This window comes from Phaenicophaeus curvirostris, chromosome 1 (assembly GCF_032191515.1).
Source record: "Phaenicophaeus curvirostris isolate KB17595 chromosome 1, BPBGC_Pcur_1.0, whole genome shotgun sequence".
Taxonomy (NCBI): Eukaryota; Metazoa; Chordata; class Aves; order Cuculiformes; family Cuculidae; genus Phaenicophaeus; species Phaenicophaeus curvirostris.
This window is the reverse complement of record NC_091392.1, coordinates 180,867,145-180,886,865: the sequence shown is the minus strand read 5'-3', so window position 1 is coordinate 180,886,865 and position 19,721 is coordinate 180,867,145. Positions and strand designations below refer to the sequence as shown.

At 36.5% G+C, this 19,721-nt stretch overlaps 1 protein-coding gene across 2 annotated transcripts in view; it reads left to right on the top strand.

The window, feature by feature from the left end:
• Nucleotides 1-19,721, top strand: part of INTS6 (integrator complex subunit 6) — a 45,698-nt gene that overhangs the window by 786 nt on the left and 25,191 nt on the right. For both annotated transcript variants that reach the window (XM_069881651.1, XM_069881644.1), the window contains exons 3-4: nucleotides 438-587; nucleotides 18,889-18,978. In XM_069881651.1, coding sequence (XP_069737752.1) covers nucleotides 438-587; nucleotides 18,889-18,978 — 240 coding nt within the window. The remainder of the gene's footprint in view (nucleotides 1-437; nucleotides 588-18,888; nucleotides 18,979-19,721) is intronic.

Sequence of the window (19,721 nt, the reverse complement as noted above, 5' to 3'; positions counted from 1 at the left end):
GGGCGGCGGGACGGGGGACCTGTTGGAGGCCGCTCCCACCTGGAAGGGGCTGTGGGAGCGCGGTGGAGGTGGCCGTGAGCCTCGGGTGTCGGTGACTTAACAGAAATTTGTCCTAGGAACGGGTTTGGTTTCTTCCATTCGACAGATGGGGAGCTCTGGGGTTTAATAGAAGCACATATTTTCAGGCTTTATGAAACGACAGTAAATATTAATAACTTCTGAGGCATTTTGTTAGTGTTTGTGGTGGGCAGCCCACCACAAACACTAACAAAACGCCTCAGAAGTTATTAATATTGTGTCTGGAAGGCACCAGACCCATAGACCCCCTTAGAGATCATCAACTCCAATCATACCTGCCTGCTCCAAAACAGAAAAGCCTCATAGGAAAGCAGAGCTCATACCTGGAAAAAAAGTCTTCTTGTGTTTCTCTTTTTCAGGCTGGCTGGAAGGAAAACCATGCAACGTTTATGAATGAACTGAAAAACCTTCAAGCTGAAGGACTTACGACTCTTGGCCAGTCCCTAAGGACAGCTTTTGATTTATTAAACTTAAATAGATTAGTAACTGGCATAGACAACTATGGGCAGGTAGGTTGATTGTTAAAAGGTGGAAAAAACATAAAACACAAACTTTCCCCAGACGGCTGCTAGCTAGTTGTCCAAAGTGGCATCTTCATGAAATAGTTAATATAGGGACTTCTTCAGATAGCTTGAAGAAATGCTGACTATGATTTAATACCAAACTTTCCTTTCTTTTTTTTTAAGAATTCAGTTATTCTTCAGTTTTTAAACTGTGGTGTAGCCTCTAAGTTGACCTTCTCAGTTAAACTTCATCTGTTCTTTTTGTATCAAATCCATGTTTCAGATCCTCAGCTGGTGACCCTGGTGGGGTCATGAAAACTTCGCTTTCTCTCTACAGCACTGTATAACCAATTAAGTGCAGTTTGGTAAATGAGCTGTTTTTTTTTTCTAACAACACTGGATGTCCAAAAGTACTGAATGGAGCACTTTTTCAAAACCCTTTCTTTCAATAAGTTTACTACAACTTTTCTCTGCATACCTGTGTTTTTATAAACCTGCTTGTTGTATGAGGGCCTTGAGAAGCTGTGCTTTTCTTGTGTTTATATTGCAGCTATTCCTTTAAGGCGGAATTTTTTTGGGGATGGGCCAGCATTCTCTTGCTCAGTAGTATAAGCTGCTAAAAGACAGTAACTCTAGGATAAACATGTGCTGGGAGGTGTACCCAGTTCTTTCTGACATTGGTTCAAAGCCTGGATTTGTTTACCTTAAAAGACATTATTAGTATTGGGCAAAGTATAGCATGTATTATTCACTTGAGATCTACTAAGTTGAATCTGCCCTTTCATTTTTCTCATATAATGTTCCCCCTGCTATCTCAGGATTAGTTACTGCTTTTGGTATTTAGCAGGGGAATCTGGTTGTGAAAATAAGTCCCTTTTCTCCCCCTCTCCTTTCCAGTCTAAGTATAGTCCATGCGATAACATGCCATGTTTGAGAAGGAAATTTCTCTTGTGTGGCTTTGCCACTAGGTGATCAAGTGAGCTTGAAAATTTTTAAAATGCCAGTTTAGTGATGAAACTTAAAAGTACTAGTTCCACAAATGGTTATTTTTCTTGTCTGTTACCATCTGCTGTCCTCTTAGGTCTGTGATTTTTCCCATTTTCTGCTGTTTTTGTTCAGTCACATGAACTATGTGAAGCTTTTTTGAACAGTTACCACTGTGGGCACACACACAAAATACTTTTTACCCTTTGCTGCTGATAATTATAATATTCAGTTAAACCCATGTTGAATAATTTGTTCTCTAAGTGAACCAGCTGTGCTCAACTACTCAATCAAGTGGGCAGTTGAGTTGTCATGACTATTTTGACTCCCTAGCAATGTTCATTACTGCAAATAGCTGCTCTTTTGTCTGTGGAGCAGTGACTTTTTTTTTCTCATCTGTTTTGGTTATGAGTCTCTATCTGGGCTCAACCCACCCTTGCTTTTGTGTGCTTTTAAGTCTTCCATGTGTGGAGTTGGCTGTTGAAGAGGTTCACATGTGCAGCCAGGTGACAATAGATATTCTAACTCTTTTTAGTGTCTGCAAAAATAGATGAATATATTGCAAGTGCCAGGTCATGAGATGCATAAGTCATGGGTTTCCATTTTGGATTTACTAATCAAAGTAACATTTTTTTTCATAAACCAGATCAAATTCTGGAGGACTTGTCCTTTTGTGCATGTAGGATGAGATTGAGGGCAGTTAACTTTCCTCAACTTCACATTGGCCTTTGAGCACTGTCATGTTATCCTGTCATCTTTTATTGTTCATGTCTACTACCTAAATTTTCTCAAGATAAATGGGTATTTCAATGTCCATGGTATGAGAAACTTACGAATTCAGGATAATGGAAGTGATCGGAATGCTCTGCTTCATTTGAAGTAGTTTTCACCCACAAAATAAAGTGCTGATGCACTTTTTAAAAAGCAGCTACAAATATTAAGACCAGAAAAGTAGTGCATAACTAACATATAGTGGACAGATACTTGAAGAGTGATTATCTTAGAGTAGAAGGAGGAGATAATATTACAAGAATGTGATGTTTAGATGATCTTAGGTATCGTATTGTGTGCAGCAATAAATCAAAACTTTTATTAAGCTTTTCTCTGGGAAGTTGCTGAATATTTTTTTAACTATTATGCTTGTTTTTTGTTGTATTGACAAGCTTTTAAGGTATTTGCTGATCCACTTATTTCACATGTATGAATTGTAGAACATGTTTGTTATATGTACCAATAAGACATGATGCAAGCTTGATGGGATTATGTCATACAACGGTGTGATATCTTGTCCCCCTGCTGAGTGTGAGCTGTGTTTAAATGGCAGTGTGACTCACTATACTTGATGTATTTCACAGCAGACCAGAGTCCTCTGTCAGCTGACTTCCCAAACAAGAGCAATGGCTGCATGGTCATTCTGAGATTGAGGAAAATCTCCTGCTTCATAATTTCTTGCAACATTAATGTCTGGATTTTATTATGAATATTTATAATACTACTTTGCCAGTAAATAAGTATGTACTTGGTTGCCCATGAAGATGGAGTTACCATGTGTACAGCTGTATTAGCTAATCACAGTACCTCACAGATCTCAAAGGGACACAGTCAATGCATTTAGATTGTCAAGCATATGAAAGATCTTTTCATAAGCTGTTTCTGATACTAATGCCATGGTATGGCTTTATACCCTTTAATTTTTACAGCACTTCCAGACTGATAAAGCCCATGTTCTATTGCTAGAGTCCAATAATAGTTATTTTTCCCTGTTGTATAATACAGCTGATAATGATGAACCTTCAAACATGGTGTCAGCTTTTAGCATTTGCTAAAAATAGTGATCCTCTTCACCTTCTGCATTTTTACAGAACACTTAGGGGAAAAAAAGTGCAGGCTTTGAATATCATCAGGAAGAAAGCAATTTAAATGCATTAAGGTTCAGTAAGGGCTAACTGTCATAGCACACAAAACATCATAGTTTATTAGCCCAGTTTGCAGTTATCTAATTAACTTTTGTCATGTTTTTGTCCCAGTTCAACTTCTCCATTGTCAGGTAATCTGAGATGCCAAGACTTTTACTAGCAGGTGTTCTGTCTTCTTGGAACATGCTCCTGAATCTTATAGCTATGGCTTTTTTAGCAGTACATGTGTAGTCACACTTTAACTGAATAGTTATGAGTGAGGCAAATATGCAGTTTGTTACAGTTGATGGAGGTGTTAAATACTAATAGGTGTGTTTTTATTTTTCTGTGGAAGCAGAAAGTATGAAAAATGTAGCTACTACAATACAGCAGAGAGTGCAAACCAATGGTTGAACTGTGAACCATCTCTGTGCTTCAAATATTTGCAGTTTAGTAAAGTTTCTAAGACTGAGTTGTGAATCTAAGGTAGGTGAAATATGTACCAATGGTGTTTTGGTACTCACGTAGGACCAACACAGCACTACCACAACTTGAATCTGATGGATGCTTGAAATTGCCAAAACTGATTCTCTGACACCCTATGTGTTTCACCTTGCTTATTATTTGTGTAATAGTGTCTTATGTTTTTTTTTAGCAGTATTGCACAGAATGAGGTTTGAGAGGATAAAATGTGGGTTTCAAAGTGGTTGAGTTGATGTATCACAAGGTATTTTTCCACATCTTTTTCAGGGTGGAATTTGTTTTTAATATTGCAGCTAGAAACAGCACTTCTCAATAATGTAAGCTTTTTATGAGCTTTTTATCTCACTAGAGTATCTTGCACATATTTTTCAGCATCATAATTATTATTGATATCGTAAAACTAGCTTAGAGATGAGATTTGACTTTTAAACACATTTGATGTAACAAAAGCATGTGCTAACTTAGCTGTTTTGAAACAGGAAAGCCAACTAAAGTGTTTTTATCCAAGTGGACTTGGGATAGGTATTTTTCATTCACAGTGATTAATGAGGTGTTCTCCAGATTTAGACTAATACAAGAAATGCTGTTTTGATGACTTACTGGCCTGTGTGTAGTCTTGGTGAAAGCCTTTTTTCTGCAGTGCATTTCCCATACATAATAAAGCAAAACTAAAATCTTGAAACAAACTAAACTCCATGAGGAATTCAACTGATGAAGAATAATTTGGGAACTTAAAAATATAGTAAGGGCTGGAAAGATGTATTTCTGACCTGGAGGTTGGAAGATGTCCTGCATGTAATAGCAATGTTTTTAAATGCTACATTTTTTTTTTCTACAGAGTTTTCATACTATGCATGATGACCATCAAACAGCCAAATCTTAGGGTAACTGCTACTCTGTTGTTCTTTTAAGTATATGCTTAGACCCATTTATAAGTACAGTAGCAGTGTTGCTGATGTGTTAACACTGTACAGGTGTTGATCTCTTGAGATTGGTATGTTTTGCCTTAATGGCTTAAATACTGTAGTATTCAAATACATGTAAATAGTGTACCTAGATCAAGTCTAATTGTGTTTGTAGGCACACGACAGCTTTGTTTGTCACACATTATACACTGACTCCTTGCTTGCAGCAGTTGCACAGAAGATATTGTCCCCTAGTGTTGCATACATTACACTTCTGCAGTAATGGTATCTATTTTCTTTAAATGGGTGAGCAATTGTAATTTTGATTGGTTTTTTAGGGTTATTAGATTCTTTGCTTTCAAACCTCCATATCCTTTGACCATGACTTTGGTCTTGGCATTCTGATGTCATAAGCTTTGCTCTGGAATGGCCTGTTTTGTGCATCCAAATTTGGAACCAAAGTTGAGGTTAGTGTTTCCTGCTTTGTCATGCTGGCCTGGTTGCATAGGCACTTTGCTTCTCATGTTGGTAGAGGTAGAGGCTTGTGCTTCTGGAATAGCTCCCATTCTCTCTTTAACCACACCTCACCCAGCAAAACCAAATGAGAGACTTTCAGAGAATAGAAAACAGCATAGCAAGCTTAAGCATTGTAATGGCAGAAATACATACATGAAAAGATTTGTTGGTCTCCTGCTTTCTGTGGAGCACAAATTATTTTGATGTAAGCCTATATGCCTGTTAATGTCAAAGATCTGTATGTGAAGTGATGTTAAAAGCCAGTTCTTATGACCTATATGATAAAACTAAGCATATTGTTTCCAATTTATACTTTTTACGTTGTAGCCTTTAAACATGCCATCTTGTCCACTCTTGAAATGTTTGTAATTTTTAGTTTTGTTTTGTAGTATCCTTTAGTGAGAGCTGTGGCAGGCATTGTTGCAAGTATGTTTTAACATTGAGGTGGAACTGTGTCTTTCAGTTTTCCCAGAGCAACAGAGTTCACTGAAAGTCTCAATCACATCAAACCTAAGTGTTCTTAAAGTCGCTTGTCTAGTTCTAATCCAGTATATTTTTAAAGAAGGATTTAAAAGTTAAAACAAGCTTACACAAGGTACTTTTTTTTCTTACGAAAATGTTCTCAATCTTTCATTATAAGAAAGAAGTGAGATATTTCCTCATGTTCTGAATATCAAATATGCTTTGACCACTTTGAATCCAAAATGCTTCATATTTGTTTGGGAGGGGCACTGCCATAATGTGTTCGTTGCAGCTTTGGTGAGCGCAGTCATGCTGCCAAAGCTTAAGCAGATGATACTGATGTTGGTCTCTGGCTGATATTCTTGGATTTGCTAAAATGCCATCAAAGAAAGTCTGAGGACAGTTAGGAGAACCAAAATTTTGTCTCTTGGCTTGACTTTCTATCTGGAACAGTTTATTTGCCTCAAGTCATACACTCCTTGTATATACTAGCTTTTTTATTTGATGCTTACAGGTGTGTGTCCCATAGTTGAGGGATTATTGTTTTGAAATGTATTTGTGCTTCATCACAGCCAGTTGTCAGGGATGCAAAGCAAATACGTGTAGATACAGAGCCAGGAGTTTGGTTAAATTGTGAAGCACAAGTATTTTTTTTTCTCTGTCTCAGTGTTTGTTCTCTTTAAGCTTGCTTTCACTTTTCTTACTGAGTAGTTGCATTCAGTCTTGGATTTCTGCTGTAGATGGTCCATATCTCTCAAGCTTAAAGGGAAGAGCTGTTATTTATGTGTGTCTGAATTTCAATTCAGCTGAGGCTTAGCTGAAACTGTGTTGCTTGAGCATCTTGCCTGATGTTGCTTTTTGTTTGTGGTATGTTATGTACCTTTAACAATTTAGTCTATTGAAGTCCTACTTAGAGAACATATTAATGTTACCACTTCATGTAGTGATTTTTAGCATCACATTGTCTGACCCTTTTTTCAAGTTGTTTATGCAATAGATTGGAATTCCATGTAATTCATGTGTCAGCATCTAGCTAGTACGGAACTGTTAGCAAATTATGATTCTAATTTTAATTGTTGGAAGTGTAGACCAGCCTAATTTAAAAAAAAATAATACTTCAGATAGGAGATAGTGGTTATATGTATATTTAGGATAAATCCTTCACATGTATTAAAAGATCCTTGACTGACTTTTTTAAAGTGGACTAGTCCATAAGCCATCAGAGATTTGAGGTAGTCCTTTACTACATTTCTGTGATGTCTGCAAAGAATATCGGATGTTCATGTCTCAGTTAATTGAATTGCCCTTGCTTACATAAATCTACAGTCCCCTATACATTTAAGCCTGAATTTTTCCAATGGGGAAACTAGGTTAGTGCCTACAGCTGAATTAAAATAGACAGGTGAGAAGTTGCTGACTGCAAAATATGATGCTAACCTTAGTCAGGAATGTTGAATGACTGTGATTGGGACACCTGATAGGTAAGATTTCTGCTTGTATGAGAGGACAAGAGGGTCTGTCAAGATCTGATCATACTCTATTTAAATATAGGTGGTAATTGTGGGTCTTGCAGCACTGCAATGGTAGATAACTATAACAGTGGAAGCGTTGATTGCATCTAGCATAGTTTCATGGCTTTAATATTGAAAGTTCTTTAGAAGACTGATCTAGGAGGATCTCCAGTGCAGTGGAGTTGTCTAGTGTGGGAGATTGACAGTGATTCAAGCATGCTTTTTGAAAGTAATGCTTAAGGTCCTGCTGTTGACTTGGCCAGGAAACTTTTTCCTGAATAATTGCATTTGGTTTCTGCTCAGTGTAGCCACTCAATTTCTTTAATTTATGGGTTTTTTCTGTCTATGTGTAACTGCTGCTGCTTGTGGAGAGTAAGGTGTTAATCTGATTTCATCCAATAATAATGTTTGAAGATAAGTTATCTGAATACACTGTTCATTTTGTCAATATCTCTTTGACATTGTTAAATTGAACAAATCCAGAATATTTGTCACTGGAATCCATGTAGGGCATTAATGTTCTTTTTTGATGCTCAGCATATAGAATGAGTGAAAAGTGGCTGGCTGTCTCACCCATGTGCCTCCCCCTGAGACTTTGAATCCCAACAAGCTGACTTGATTGTATGCATCACTGTATGTAAGACATACTCAGCCTGGCTGCCTGCTCTGCTCCTGAACTGATGGCCTCTTGTGTGCTCATATTTGTGCCAAAATTGTTGTGGTTGTGACTTCATGTAGTAGAATAAATTAGTGATCGATTCAAATCCCTAATAAGCTGGACTGTGAACTGTAGTGGATCAGAATCTGTTTTAAAACACCTAAGTTGCTCCTGCTTGGGAGGGACTTACAAGGCAATCTTGGGACAGAGTTGCCCTGCCTTCATGCATCATTAAGCTACTCTCAGTCAGCTTGTCAGTACTCTGGAGTGATATCCCCCCAAAAGGTACAAAGAGTTCTGTATACAACTCTTTGGCTTTTCCTCTTGTCTGAGGGTATTTTTTGGTGTTTACTCACTTGGCTAACAACTACGGAATTTATTGCCCTTCTCCTGTATGCGGAGAACAGAGGCCTGGGCTGAGCCAGGACCAGCTATGTGAAGTCATTGCTGTGAAGGTGAGAGGCTGGAATAATTAGGGACTTGATACAGGAGTTGTTGGAAGACAACATTCAGAGGTATTTTTAGGAAGTATGACCAAAATAATTGCTAAACATGGATTCTTTGGGTCTGATTTCAAAAGTTGTTTGGTATGTATGGTTATTTTGGCTTTTTTTCTTAAAATTTATAAAAGGTGAAATATAATGTATTTTTAGCAGCTTGCATTTACTATTTTCAGTCAAATAACTTCAGAAACCACCAGGATTTGTTGGTAGATTGATCCACTTTCAGGTGATTCCAGTAGTGCTACATTTACTGATTTGTAGCTAACTGATAAGGTGCATCTTTTTTTAAGATGCTGTTTGTGTTACCTCAAAACTAAGGTATGAGTGCTTTGCTGCTTATGTATTTCAGTTAATTTAATGTACAGAAGACTTGCATGATAATCCTCAAAAGCGAAGACCTTTCTGTCCTATTAGTGCTTATGTGTTCCGTATGTTAGTGACATTTTGTTCTTAATTTCAATGTTGTTCTTCACTATTTAGTTACTTGCTGAATTCACTATATGTGAAGTCTGTTGTATGTTTTTTATTTTTAGAATGACACACAATAATGAAAGATACAAGGACTGAATTGTTTTTGAAACTTACAAAGGATCCCATCTAACTGGAGCACTTAGAAATTAATCAAGTAGTTACCACTTACATAATGTTATTTAGAACTCAGTTAAATTTGTTTGTAGATGAAAGAAACAGGAGAAACCTTTATACTAACCTGGCATTCTTGAAACTGACTTAGTAGTGTTGGGAACTCTATGATCTAAGCAGATGAAAACATCAATTTATCTTGAGATTTTAAATTTGATATCATAGTAAATCCTACCATGTGATCATCCTTTATTGTTAATTATGAACATAGCCTAAAAATCTTTCCTTGATGCACATTCCTTCTGTTTTCATATGCACTATTCAATATGGAGATATTATATTCCAAAATTATAATTTATTGCATTGAATCCTCTTTTCAGGCTGCTTTGAGTTGCCTTTTTATTTTCTTGCTGTTAGTTTTGGCTTAGTTCTTAGCACAAATTTCTTGAGTAGAATCCCAAAATGACTGAAGTTGCGCAATTAAAAAGTCTAAGCAGTACATTTGGTGCTAGACTTGGAAATCTGGAATGTGTAAAGTTATGAGCACCTATAAAAATGGTATTAAGTACAGAGAATTTTTGTTGCACATTTCAAGATGGATGTGCAATGAAATCATTGTCTGAGATACTGAAAATGCTGGCAAATAAAACTCTGAGTTTTGGAAAGCAAGGCCTTTATCAAGCCTGGGAAACATGCGGGAGCCATCTCTGTCAATCATGTGCGATGAGACAAAAGCTGGTTACAGAATGTTTCCCACTTACATTCATATGTCTACAATTTTCCAGAAATCTTATGCATATTCTATCGTTTTCCAATACTTTTTTTAATGCTATGAAACTTTGCAGTAGTCAAAACTCTTGCTGATTTGGAGCAGGCTCCAGCTCTCTGCTAGACCTTGCCTTATAAGATATGGAGAAACTCCAAATGGAGGTGATAACAGAAGAAGACACATCTGTTCAGCACAGATCATACTGAATACAAGGTGTTATCTTTGAAGAATGAACAGTGTCTGGGAAAAACACTGTTTTAAAGAAAACATGCTGTCAGAAGGACGTTGTGGCTTTTTTGAAAGTTAGACACAACTGCTTAGAAGAAACTTTACATTAGCTTAAATCAAAATATTCCACTTCTTGTAATAGTTACTACTTCTTGTATCATCTGCAGATCACAAACTTGCAAGCTAAGGCAAAGCAAGCAGCTGATATGTTTAAATATGGTTCTATAATTTTTTTGAGGGGGGGTGCAAAGGGGTTTCTGTCTCTTCCTTGTCAAATTCAGATAACTCTCTATAATGTTTTTAATTATAGAAGTGATATTTGATCAAATCTGATTTTTTTGCTTGTAAGGCTTTCATACTGGGCAGGATAAGTGTAAGGTGACTTACATTTGGAGCTTCAATAGTTAATTGAAACCATAAATGTTGTTTTTTTAAAAAAGACTTTTTAGGAAAATATTTAGGAGAAAAAACTGAGCAAATGACCTTTTTTCATCCCATTTATTTGCCTAAATACTTAAAATTTCCTCTGCTCAAATGGAACTAATGCAGGCTATGTTACAGGAGCAGTGGCTGTTTTAAGAATGCTCACTTAATTCTTATATTCTCCAACTGGTGTGCTGAGGAGTTTTATTTCTGGCTTGGCTTTAGGAAAAGTCGGCTGTTGCACATCACTGACTGAAAGCTTTGGTCATACCACCACATCAGTCTCCTAACTGCCTGTGCAAAAATAATATTATCTACTGCTTATCTATAGTGCCAGTAAGGGATGAAGCAAAACCCATGTAACTACATTGTAATCCTCCATAGGCATTTCAAATAAGAAACTGTGATTAGTGCACCTCTTGGGTGTTGTAATAACTCTTAGGTGTTTATAATATAGTTAACTAAAGAGTTGTGTAGGACATGAAAAATTACAGTGCCTCTAATAACCTCGCTGTAGCCCAAAGGGAACAACAACTGTACATAGCTGAATTTAGGTTTTGGAATCTCCTCACCTAATGGAGGAAAGGTATTTTGTAGTAGCCATCCTTATTGCAAGGTTGTTGCCATTGATACCCTGACTTTCAGAGTGCAATCATTACTGCTTGAAAGTTGGGGGAAGGATGGTGAGCTAATGGAAACAGGACTACAGACCTTGATTAATTCTAGTGGCCTTCATTAAATGTTATTTTTAAGGTCTTCTCCAAAAGACAAATTCATTTGAGTTAAACTATTTTTTAACTTCAGCAGAGAAGGGTGTGCAATACAGTTGAATGTATGTGGCTGAACCTTCTAAAAGCTGGGCAGTCTGCTGCAAAAAACGGAATTGAAATGATAGTATATGCTGTCCCTGGTGTCAGAAACCGTGAATTCACTGTTTTAGTCAAGATTAGGATTCAGTGACTGATTACTACTTATTTGTACTTATACAGTGATTTAGGGTTTTTAGGTATATATAGTTTTAGAAAAGTATTTCCCTGTTTGTATTTTGAGTCAGTATTCAAGCTCAGCAAGTCTTATGTTTATCTTGTTACTCAATTACCTCATACATGGGTAGATTTTATTAACTTGTGCCCCCTCTGCTGGCTGGTTTTCCAATTACAAAGTTAAAATATGTTGCATAGGTGAGGTACTCTCTGATAAGTTATTTCAGCCAAACTTTGATTTGTAAAAATCCCTTTTATGTGGATGAAACTACAGCAAAACCCGTATGATCCTTATGTGTGAGAGTCAGTGGTGGTGTTGAGAGTTGGTGTTTAGAGTTGCTGCATAGTTATTGTCATGGGTTCAGTCAAGACTCCTTTGGCATTTGTCAAGCCTGTTTCTTTCCCTTATCCCTCAGTTGAAGTGATTTGGTGGTCTTATCCCCCTCCCCCTTGTGTATATTGTTTCATATACAGAGGAACTACGTCTTTGTTTCTTGGGGCTATGGGGGAATAGACTTTAACCTTCTAAAACCTATTATTGTCACAAGCTTTTCTGATAGCAGTCATTTTCCCCTTAAGATGCAGAACTTCCTTCTTTTTGGTGTAGTAAAGGGCTCTCTCAAATTACTTGTAACAGGTGATTAACTTACCTGTATTATTCCTGAAACCTGTCTATGCAGGTGAGGTAGTATTCCCACCTGACTCGCGTGAAGGGGAGGTAGAAGGTAAGTCCATCTTGAATACTACAGGGAGAGCTGAGAGGTTTCAGTGTTGTGATAGAGAATGTATGTCAGTACTGTGGAAGCTTGTGTACTAGAATTGATAGTAAGAATCCCCCTGCTGTCCTGCAGTCCTTTCAGAAGAACGCTGTGCATTTTTCCTTGGAGGTACTGTAATTCATGGAGTAGTGTTTCATTAGGTTGTCTCATAAAACTCCAATCTGAGACCCATCTGATTTCCCTCTTTCACGTGGTAAATTTCCAGTTTATATTAAAAATTCTTCAATGTCTTGAAAACTTCATAACAGCCTTAGAAACACTTAAACTGTGTAAAACTCAAAACTGGATAGCATAGCTTTAATTGAAATTTCTTCTGAGGCTTCTGAAAGTGATCTTGAAATAGATCTGCTCTAGGAATAACATGATCATCTATTAGTAAGGTGGAATTGCTACCACTGCAAAATTGCATTATCTGAGTAATCAACAGTATCAAGAGAATATAACAAAATCCTAGAGACAGCAAAACAAAGTTAGCAACTTTCTTTCTGTATGAAGCCTGGCTTGTTAGAGGTCTTAGTCCTGTACATAGTTCCAGTATGTTCTTCAGGTCTTGCTTGTTGAGGTTGAAATCACAAAAGTCTGACACTTGTGTTCCTGTCTCTAGGGTCAGTTTCTATTCTAAACCATCTGTAACAAACAAATAGGGTTTCAAAGCTGTTCCTATTGTGCAAGCTCAGTCACTTGGATGAAAACCATGATGCAGTTCGAAGGTGCTATACTTTTCAGTCTGTCCAGAGGTACGTGAACCTCTTGTGAGAAGTCAGATTTATCAAAGCAAACAGTCTTGTAGAACACAACTGCTTTTCTTGCTCTTCCTCCCACTCTGTCCCAGTGTATTATTCCTTCTGTTCTGGTAGATCAGTGTTTCATAGTGTGTTTGTGCTAAATACTGATTAGGTGATATGCAGTACAGCTTTATCTGGGAAAGCCTCTGTTTAGAGACATTTTGCTTAACTATTAGTAGGAGTAAATTTACTGATCTAAGTAGTGTGTTCATTCCCATGTGCTATAGCGTGTACATTTATGGGCATGATTATGGTGCATGTTTGCCTACATTTGAGAAAATCTTAAGGTTGAAGTAGTGTTTTTAAAGAGTTAATATTGCTTATGATGAATTCATTAAAGTACTACTGTGATGCCAGTGTACACAACTGTGCTTGTGACTTGCGAATAATGTGAATGCATAAAATAAAAGTGATTCTGTAGGTATCCACAATGGTATTGCTTAGTTCTGCAGGCATAATAGAAGATAGAGTTTCTGAAAATGTGGGTGGGACAAGAAGTTGCACAAGTTGCTACTGTCCTTGTGTAGCTATCAGAGCACAGAGCAACTGTTAAATACCTCTGTACTTGACAGATACTGTTCCAAATAGAGCAATAATGGGGAAAGTCTCTAATAAATGTTAAATTAATGTTTTAGAAATTTAAGGATTTTGCTAAAGTGTAACTGGAGTTCCTAAGATACAAAACTTAAATGAAAACTCTGATGGATTTGGATGATCTTTTTTAGTTTACTGCAATTAACTCTTAATGTTTTGGTGTTTATTAAGCTGTTATCTCTTTAAAGAAAATATCTTTAAAGCTGAGTGTTTTACTGTTAGTCTGACTTCTAGGTTTGTTTTTAAACTATTTTTGAACAATGGTTGCTCAGATTCTCATGAGCATTTATAGTAATCTTGACCTTTTAAATTCTAAAAAACCCTTATTGAATCGAAAAGACTAATAGTGCACTTCTGTATTTCCTGATCAGATGACTAACTTTACTGGCAGTAGGGCTGATACTTCTACAAATGAAAAGGCTCTGCTGAGATAATATGGATGTGCAATACAAATTCTGTTAGATTTTGATTTACTAATAGTGTACCTTTCAGACATTTGATTGTGATCTGAAAATGAGTCTTTTCCCAGTGATTAGTCATGTGTTCTGCTAAATATGCCCTTTGTATCAGATTGCATTTATTTTTGACTTCTCGCCTTTCTTGGGCATGAGGCTTTTGTACTAACTACGAAATACTTTTCTTTTAATAGTAGTTGCTTGTTGAACGTGTAATTTTTATTTCTGACTTGGCATTTTTGGTCATGTTTCTACCTTAGCTGTTTTTTGAGTATTTCAACTCCTTTGACTGAAATTAATATCTGTTGTGTGCATTGAGGTAACAGTAGTCTTAAATCAATTTCTCTAGCTCCATGTATAATATCTTATACTTGAACATCTAAAGGTCACAATAGCTCTTGAATTGCTTCACTTGTACACTTCAAAGATGGGAAAAAAAGGTAATCCATGAACGTATTGAGTCATGCTGAAACTGGTGGCTAAGCTTATTTGACTATGAAAGTGAATTCTTAAGTTTTGAAAGTCTTAACCAGACCACAGTGTGGCTTGATAATTTCATACCTTTCTGGCTTGATCTGCGACTCCCTCTGAGAGCATCACATGAGCTGGGGTGAGCTGACCCTGCTTCTTAGTGTGACCCCATGTGAACGGTGCAGAGCTCAGTGGTGCTTTCAGGTCCATTTGTTTTGTATTTGAGCACAAGAACTACTTCAGCTGGAGAGTGAATAAATGGCAACCAATGTAACTGAGTTGCTCTGTCATTTGGAAGAAATAGTTGTAAAGCTGTCAAATTGTTCAAAGGAATGTGTTGTGTAACAGAAGTTTTCTGGCTTTGAATCTCTTGCTTATTCTGTTTTAGCTTAGCAAGCTTGAAAGATTGGCCTCGTATTGATGCTGAATTTTAAATATCTTTCTTATAAAAGGAATTGTGTGGGGTGTTTTGTCTCTTTGGGGCATATCTGCCCTTGAAAATGCAGGTTGTAGGTGAATGAAAGGCCTCTTGTACCACTTCCAACGCTTGCTGGTTGAATAGGATGATCAGCCATTAAAACTTTTGGTGCTTCTCCCTTAGTACTGTTTTCATCACTGCTAGGAACCTTCAGAGGGAAAAGATTATTATTGAAAAGAATTTGTGGTCTGATGACTGTAGCAGAACTTTGGACTGAAAAGGATACCAAATGAGCCAGTTTGCCTACATGACACAATTAGCTCAAGTCCCCGTGGGAGCTTTTTGTGGTTGAATTTTCAGCTAGGAAAGTAAGTAATATTTGTTTTCCAGAATACTTGTTTATAAGCAAATGTGTTTAAAAAATGTTTAAAATGCAACTTGAAAGTACTTCTCAGTTTACTGTAGCCTGAGTAGTAGATTGGTACTCAAACTGCCACAGTTTAAATATAACAGTTAAGTTTCTGTACTTCAAAATGTTAATAGACTGTCAGTGGTTATAACCTGTCTGAAAGCAGATAACACAAGAACAGAAGTGTCTTTGCTGGTATGCTTGTTAGAATAGGCCTATATAATGCTAGCTTAAACTGTGATCAATGCCCTTATGTTTCTCAGTATATTGGCACTGAGGCAGAGTTGATCTTTCCCCTAGTTACTTTAAGAACTCAGGATTTCACACTATCTATCTTTGACTTTCCTGTGTGGGAATGTAAGATACTAAAATTAGCTGCTGGATTATTTTTGGTTTTGAAATGAACCAAACCTCATGGTGATTAGTTGTCAGAATAAGTTGTAAACAGGCTGCTTATTTACACCTTGGTATGCTGAGTTGATTTCCAGTGCATTTCAACATACCTGTAAGCTGCCAAAGAGCTGGAAATGTATGCCCTGTCACTGTTTCACTGTGTAACCAAAATAGTTGAGCTGTGCTGAACTGATTTCATATGCATTTGCAGTCAATGGTGCTGCTAAGTATTTTGAAGAATATAGTATTTCCAAAATGTGTAAATTCATAGTGTTTCATTTTAATAGCACATTTCTAAAACAACAACAGCAAATGTGTTGATTGAAATAAAGTTCTGGAACAATAATGGAAAAAAAACCTGATACAGTTTATTTTAAAAAACTGGTGAGTAAGTCTCCTGAAATGTCATTTTGTCAGGTTTACGAAAACATCTTGAGTTTTAAGAGCTTACATAAATAACGGGCTTTTGGGAGGATGCTTGACTTAATAGTGGTTTTATATGACTTCATATAGCTGAGGTGAGGAGTAAGGTCAGAAGAGTCAGTGGTGTTCTTTAAGAACTCACATGGGGATTTTTAGTCAAAATTAGTAAGCCTTAATAATAGATGCTTTATCTGAAATTCTTCCTTGATATATTCTGATTGTCTCAGCTCCACTAGGTGGAACATAGATACTCATTTCATGTTTCTAAATTGCGTGGAGCTGTGACCTAAGTGCAACTAAATGAACTTGGCTCTGTTCACTTTTTTGGATAATTCAGTGGTGAATTATGTAATCTGACTTGATTTCATAAATTCTTTTCTGACATGATAATATTTATAGCTGTATTGAACTCAAGATTACTGTATTTTCATGTGTAGCTAGTGAAGAAGAGATTTCAAGGGGAAACTTCCCCTTAAGCAGATGATGTGTGGAAATGTGAGTTACTTTGTCTTTGGGGTCAGAGATTCTCAAATCAATTGTTACTCTGGTTGCAAATAAGAATTGTTGTTCTTCTGGTAAAGAGAGATTTTTGGTTTTGTCTATGTATTGGTATGAGTTGATTCTTGTCTCCGTTGAAGATCATCCATTGTATAGGTAAACTGCTTGTGGAATTATCAAAGATGGACTGAGGATGAGTCATTTCTCAGATATTTTTCCCTGGGGTGCTCAAGCTTAGAATCTCTTGTTTCCTTCCTTATAATTTCGTAATCATTCTGAACCCAGTGTTAAATTTCAAGTCTTAAATTTTAGATGAGTGCAATTGAGAAAGATTATAGTTGAGTTATGCAAGTTTTTATGATGATGATACCTGGATAACAGATGTCAGAAACTAGATTTTTATACTTATTTCAGTTTGGACCAGAATATTGACCTAAAGACCATCACTTATGACATTCGAAATCTAAAATCTTATTTTTATCAATTGTCTTTTATTTGCAATAATTTATTATCAAAAGGCTTAAAGTATTTTCATGTTCGTTATTCATGAGAACAATATCCTTTTCCTCTAGTTAGAAACCTGACTTTCAATATTATTTCAGTGCAATGTAATTAGCTTCCAGCTGATACTTTATGGTTGTGGTAACCTGCTAGTTGGCAGAATAATATACCATAACTGTTCTTCAGAATTAAATAGGGCTAAGTAGTCTTAGGAAATTATTTTAATTAAAATTGAGTGTATTTTGAGAGTCCTTAAATTCTTTTGAGTAATTCTTTAAATTGGATTATGAACTAGCTTAGCTATTGTGGGAGAGATTGATCTTCACTGTTTAACTTAATTTTTGCATATTTTCTGTCTGTAGTAATACTATTTAAAAGCAATATGTTAGTTTTCATGAGGGTTTGAGGAAACATTGAGCCAATAACCTCTTAACTTTTCCTCTTGGCATATATAGCAAATTGATTGCTGTTAATGTGATATTGCCACTTCAAACTGGATACCCTTGACCAAATATATTTAAAATTGTTAGGTGATATTTCTGTTCTAAGCATGCAATCAGCAGAAGATATAAAGGTATTAAATGAGTCCTAAAAAAAGGGATTTTGAAGGTCTTTTTACTGAAACCAGTTAGTTCACTCTCTATATTTTTAGAGTAAATTATAAGCATTCATAAGATAGCTTGTGTTTCTAAGCAGAACTAGATGTGGATCTGGCTGTATTTTTCTTCAGTTTATTGATTCATGTTTTTCCTGAAGAAAAACAGGGTCTTAAGCTTGGTAATAGAAGCAGAGTGGACCCGCTAAACAAAAACTTGTGTTGACTTTTATCCAGACTGTCTTTAACCTTGGCTAGAGTGGAATGTGCTACATAGGCTTGGAGTTCACGTGTGCATGGACTACTTTGGGATCCTCTTTTTCAGCAGGGAAAGAAGATTCCTGGTATGCTAGTAGTAGGAACAGGAAGTGCTAATAAGAAATTTTTTTGTTATGGCTAAAGTGGTTGTGTTGTGGTGGAATCACAGAATGTCTTACCCTGTGTACGTTTTTTTAAATGATTTATATAATAAGTTCATCTGTTTTTCAAGTATTGTTTTCTGAAGTCTTGCATATGTGGTTGAACTGCCGTATTCAAGATGTAACTGTTAGTATTCATGTCAGTTTTCCTTAATACATGGTGTTAGATCTTAAGCCAGGTATCATGATCACAATGTACTACGTAAATACTGTAGTTTGTCACAGTTTAGTGGGGGTGACTTTCACTTCTGATGTGATTCCTCACATTTGGTCTTGGCCCTTTCCTGATCTTCCCTTTAGCAATTAAATCATGCATTCAATCAATGCTAGAATAAGGGGAATTGGAGGTATCTTGGGTTTGAAGAGACAGTTGCTCCTCTAAACAGTTGCTTGTTTGTCAGAATACTGCAATACATGTTGTTCTTGAAGTCTTACTGTTAAGCATTTTTGCCATGTTTATGCACGTATTTATTGAACGCATATATGAAGTGTCTAGCTTTACATGGCCTAACCGCAAAAAAGACCCAGAAACCCATAGGACTGTACTGCATAGTACATAAGAATAAATATCTTATTCATCGTTTTGTTGCTTGCTATCAATGGCTGTTTAATGAATGAAAAGAAATGCAGGATTTTAAATGAAATTGCTTTTTCTTTCCCCTTAGGGACGGAACCCTTTTTTTCTGGAGCCAGCAATAATTATAACAGTTACTGATGGAAGTAAATTAACTACTACCAGTGGGATACAGGAAGAGGTAAGATGTGACCTGTGTTTACAATGATGTGCACTATGCATTGTGTTAGAATACTGTTTACAGTTGAAGCATAAATGACTCAAAAGTTTGTTCATTAGTAGCTTAAACTTAGATGTTTTTTCCTTAATGTGGTAGTACTACAAAAATATGAATAGCCTTTTTTCCTTATCATGTCACAGAATTGTGTAGTAGGGCTGTTTGGTAGACTCAGTTCACTATTTCTATCCAGAGAGTTCATGGCTTTTCAGATGTGTTAGCAGAAGAAATTGATTTCTTTAAAGCATTTGTTTTTAACTGGTCTAGGTATAAGTTCTTTACATAGAGGCCCAAAGGATGTGGCCACTAGGGAATAGATAAAATGCATGTTTCACAGTGGGCTCTTAAAAGTGATTATAATCAAATCGGTAGTGTATTTACAATCCAAGATGAGGGCTGAAGAAATGTATTTCAAATTAAATCTGTAGAGCAGTTTAAAACACAAGCTTTCAGTATACTAGAATACCTGCTGAGACATCTGGCAAAGTCAGAGATGTAGCATATGCTGAGGCACTGAACTGTTTTAATGTACTGGCCATTTTGAATTTGCCCTTAAGAAGATGGAAGATGTCACTAGGGATAGGGTTTGTCTGACCAGCTCTGTGCAATTCTATGCAGTAGTAAAGAAACCAAATAAAAAATCCCTAAGCTCATTCCCTTTTCAGGGGAAAGCCTAGTAGTTAAAGGTCTGTCCTGAAGCTGAAGGT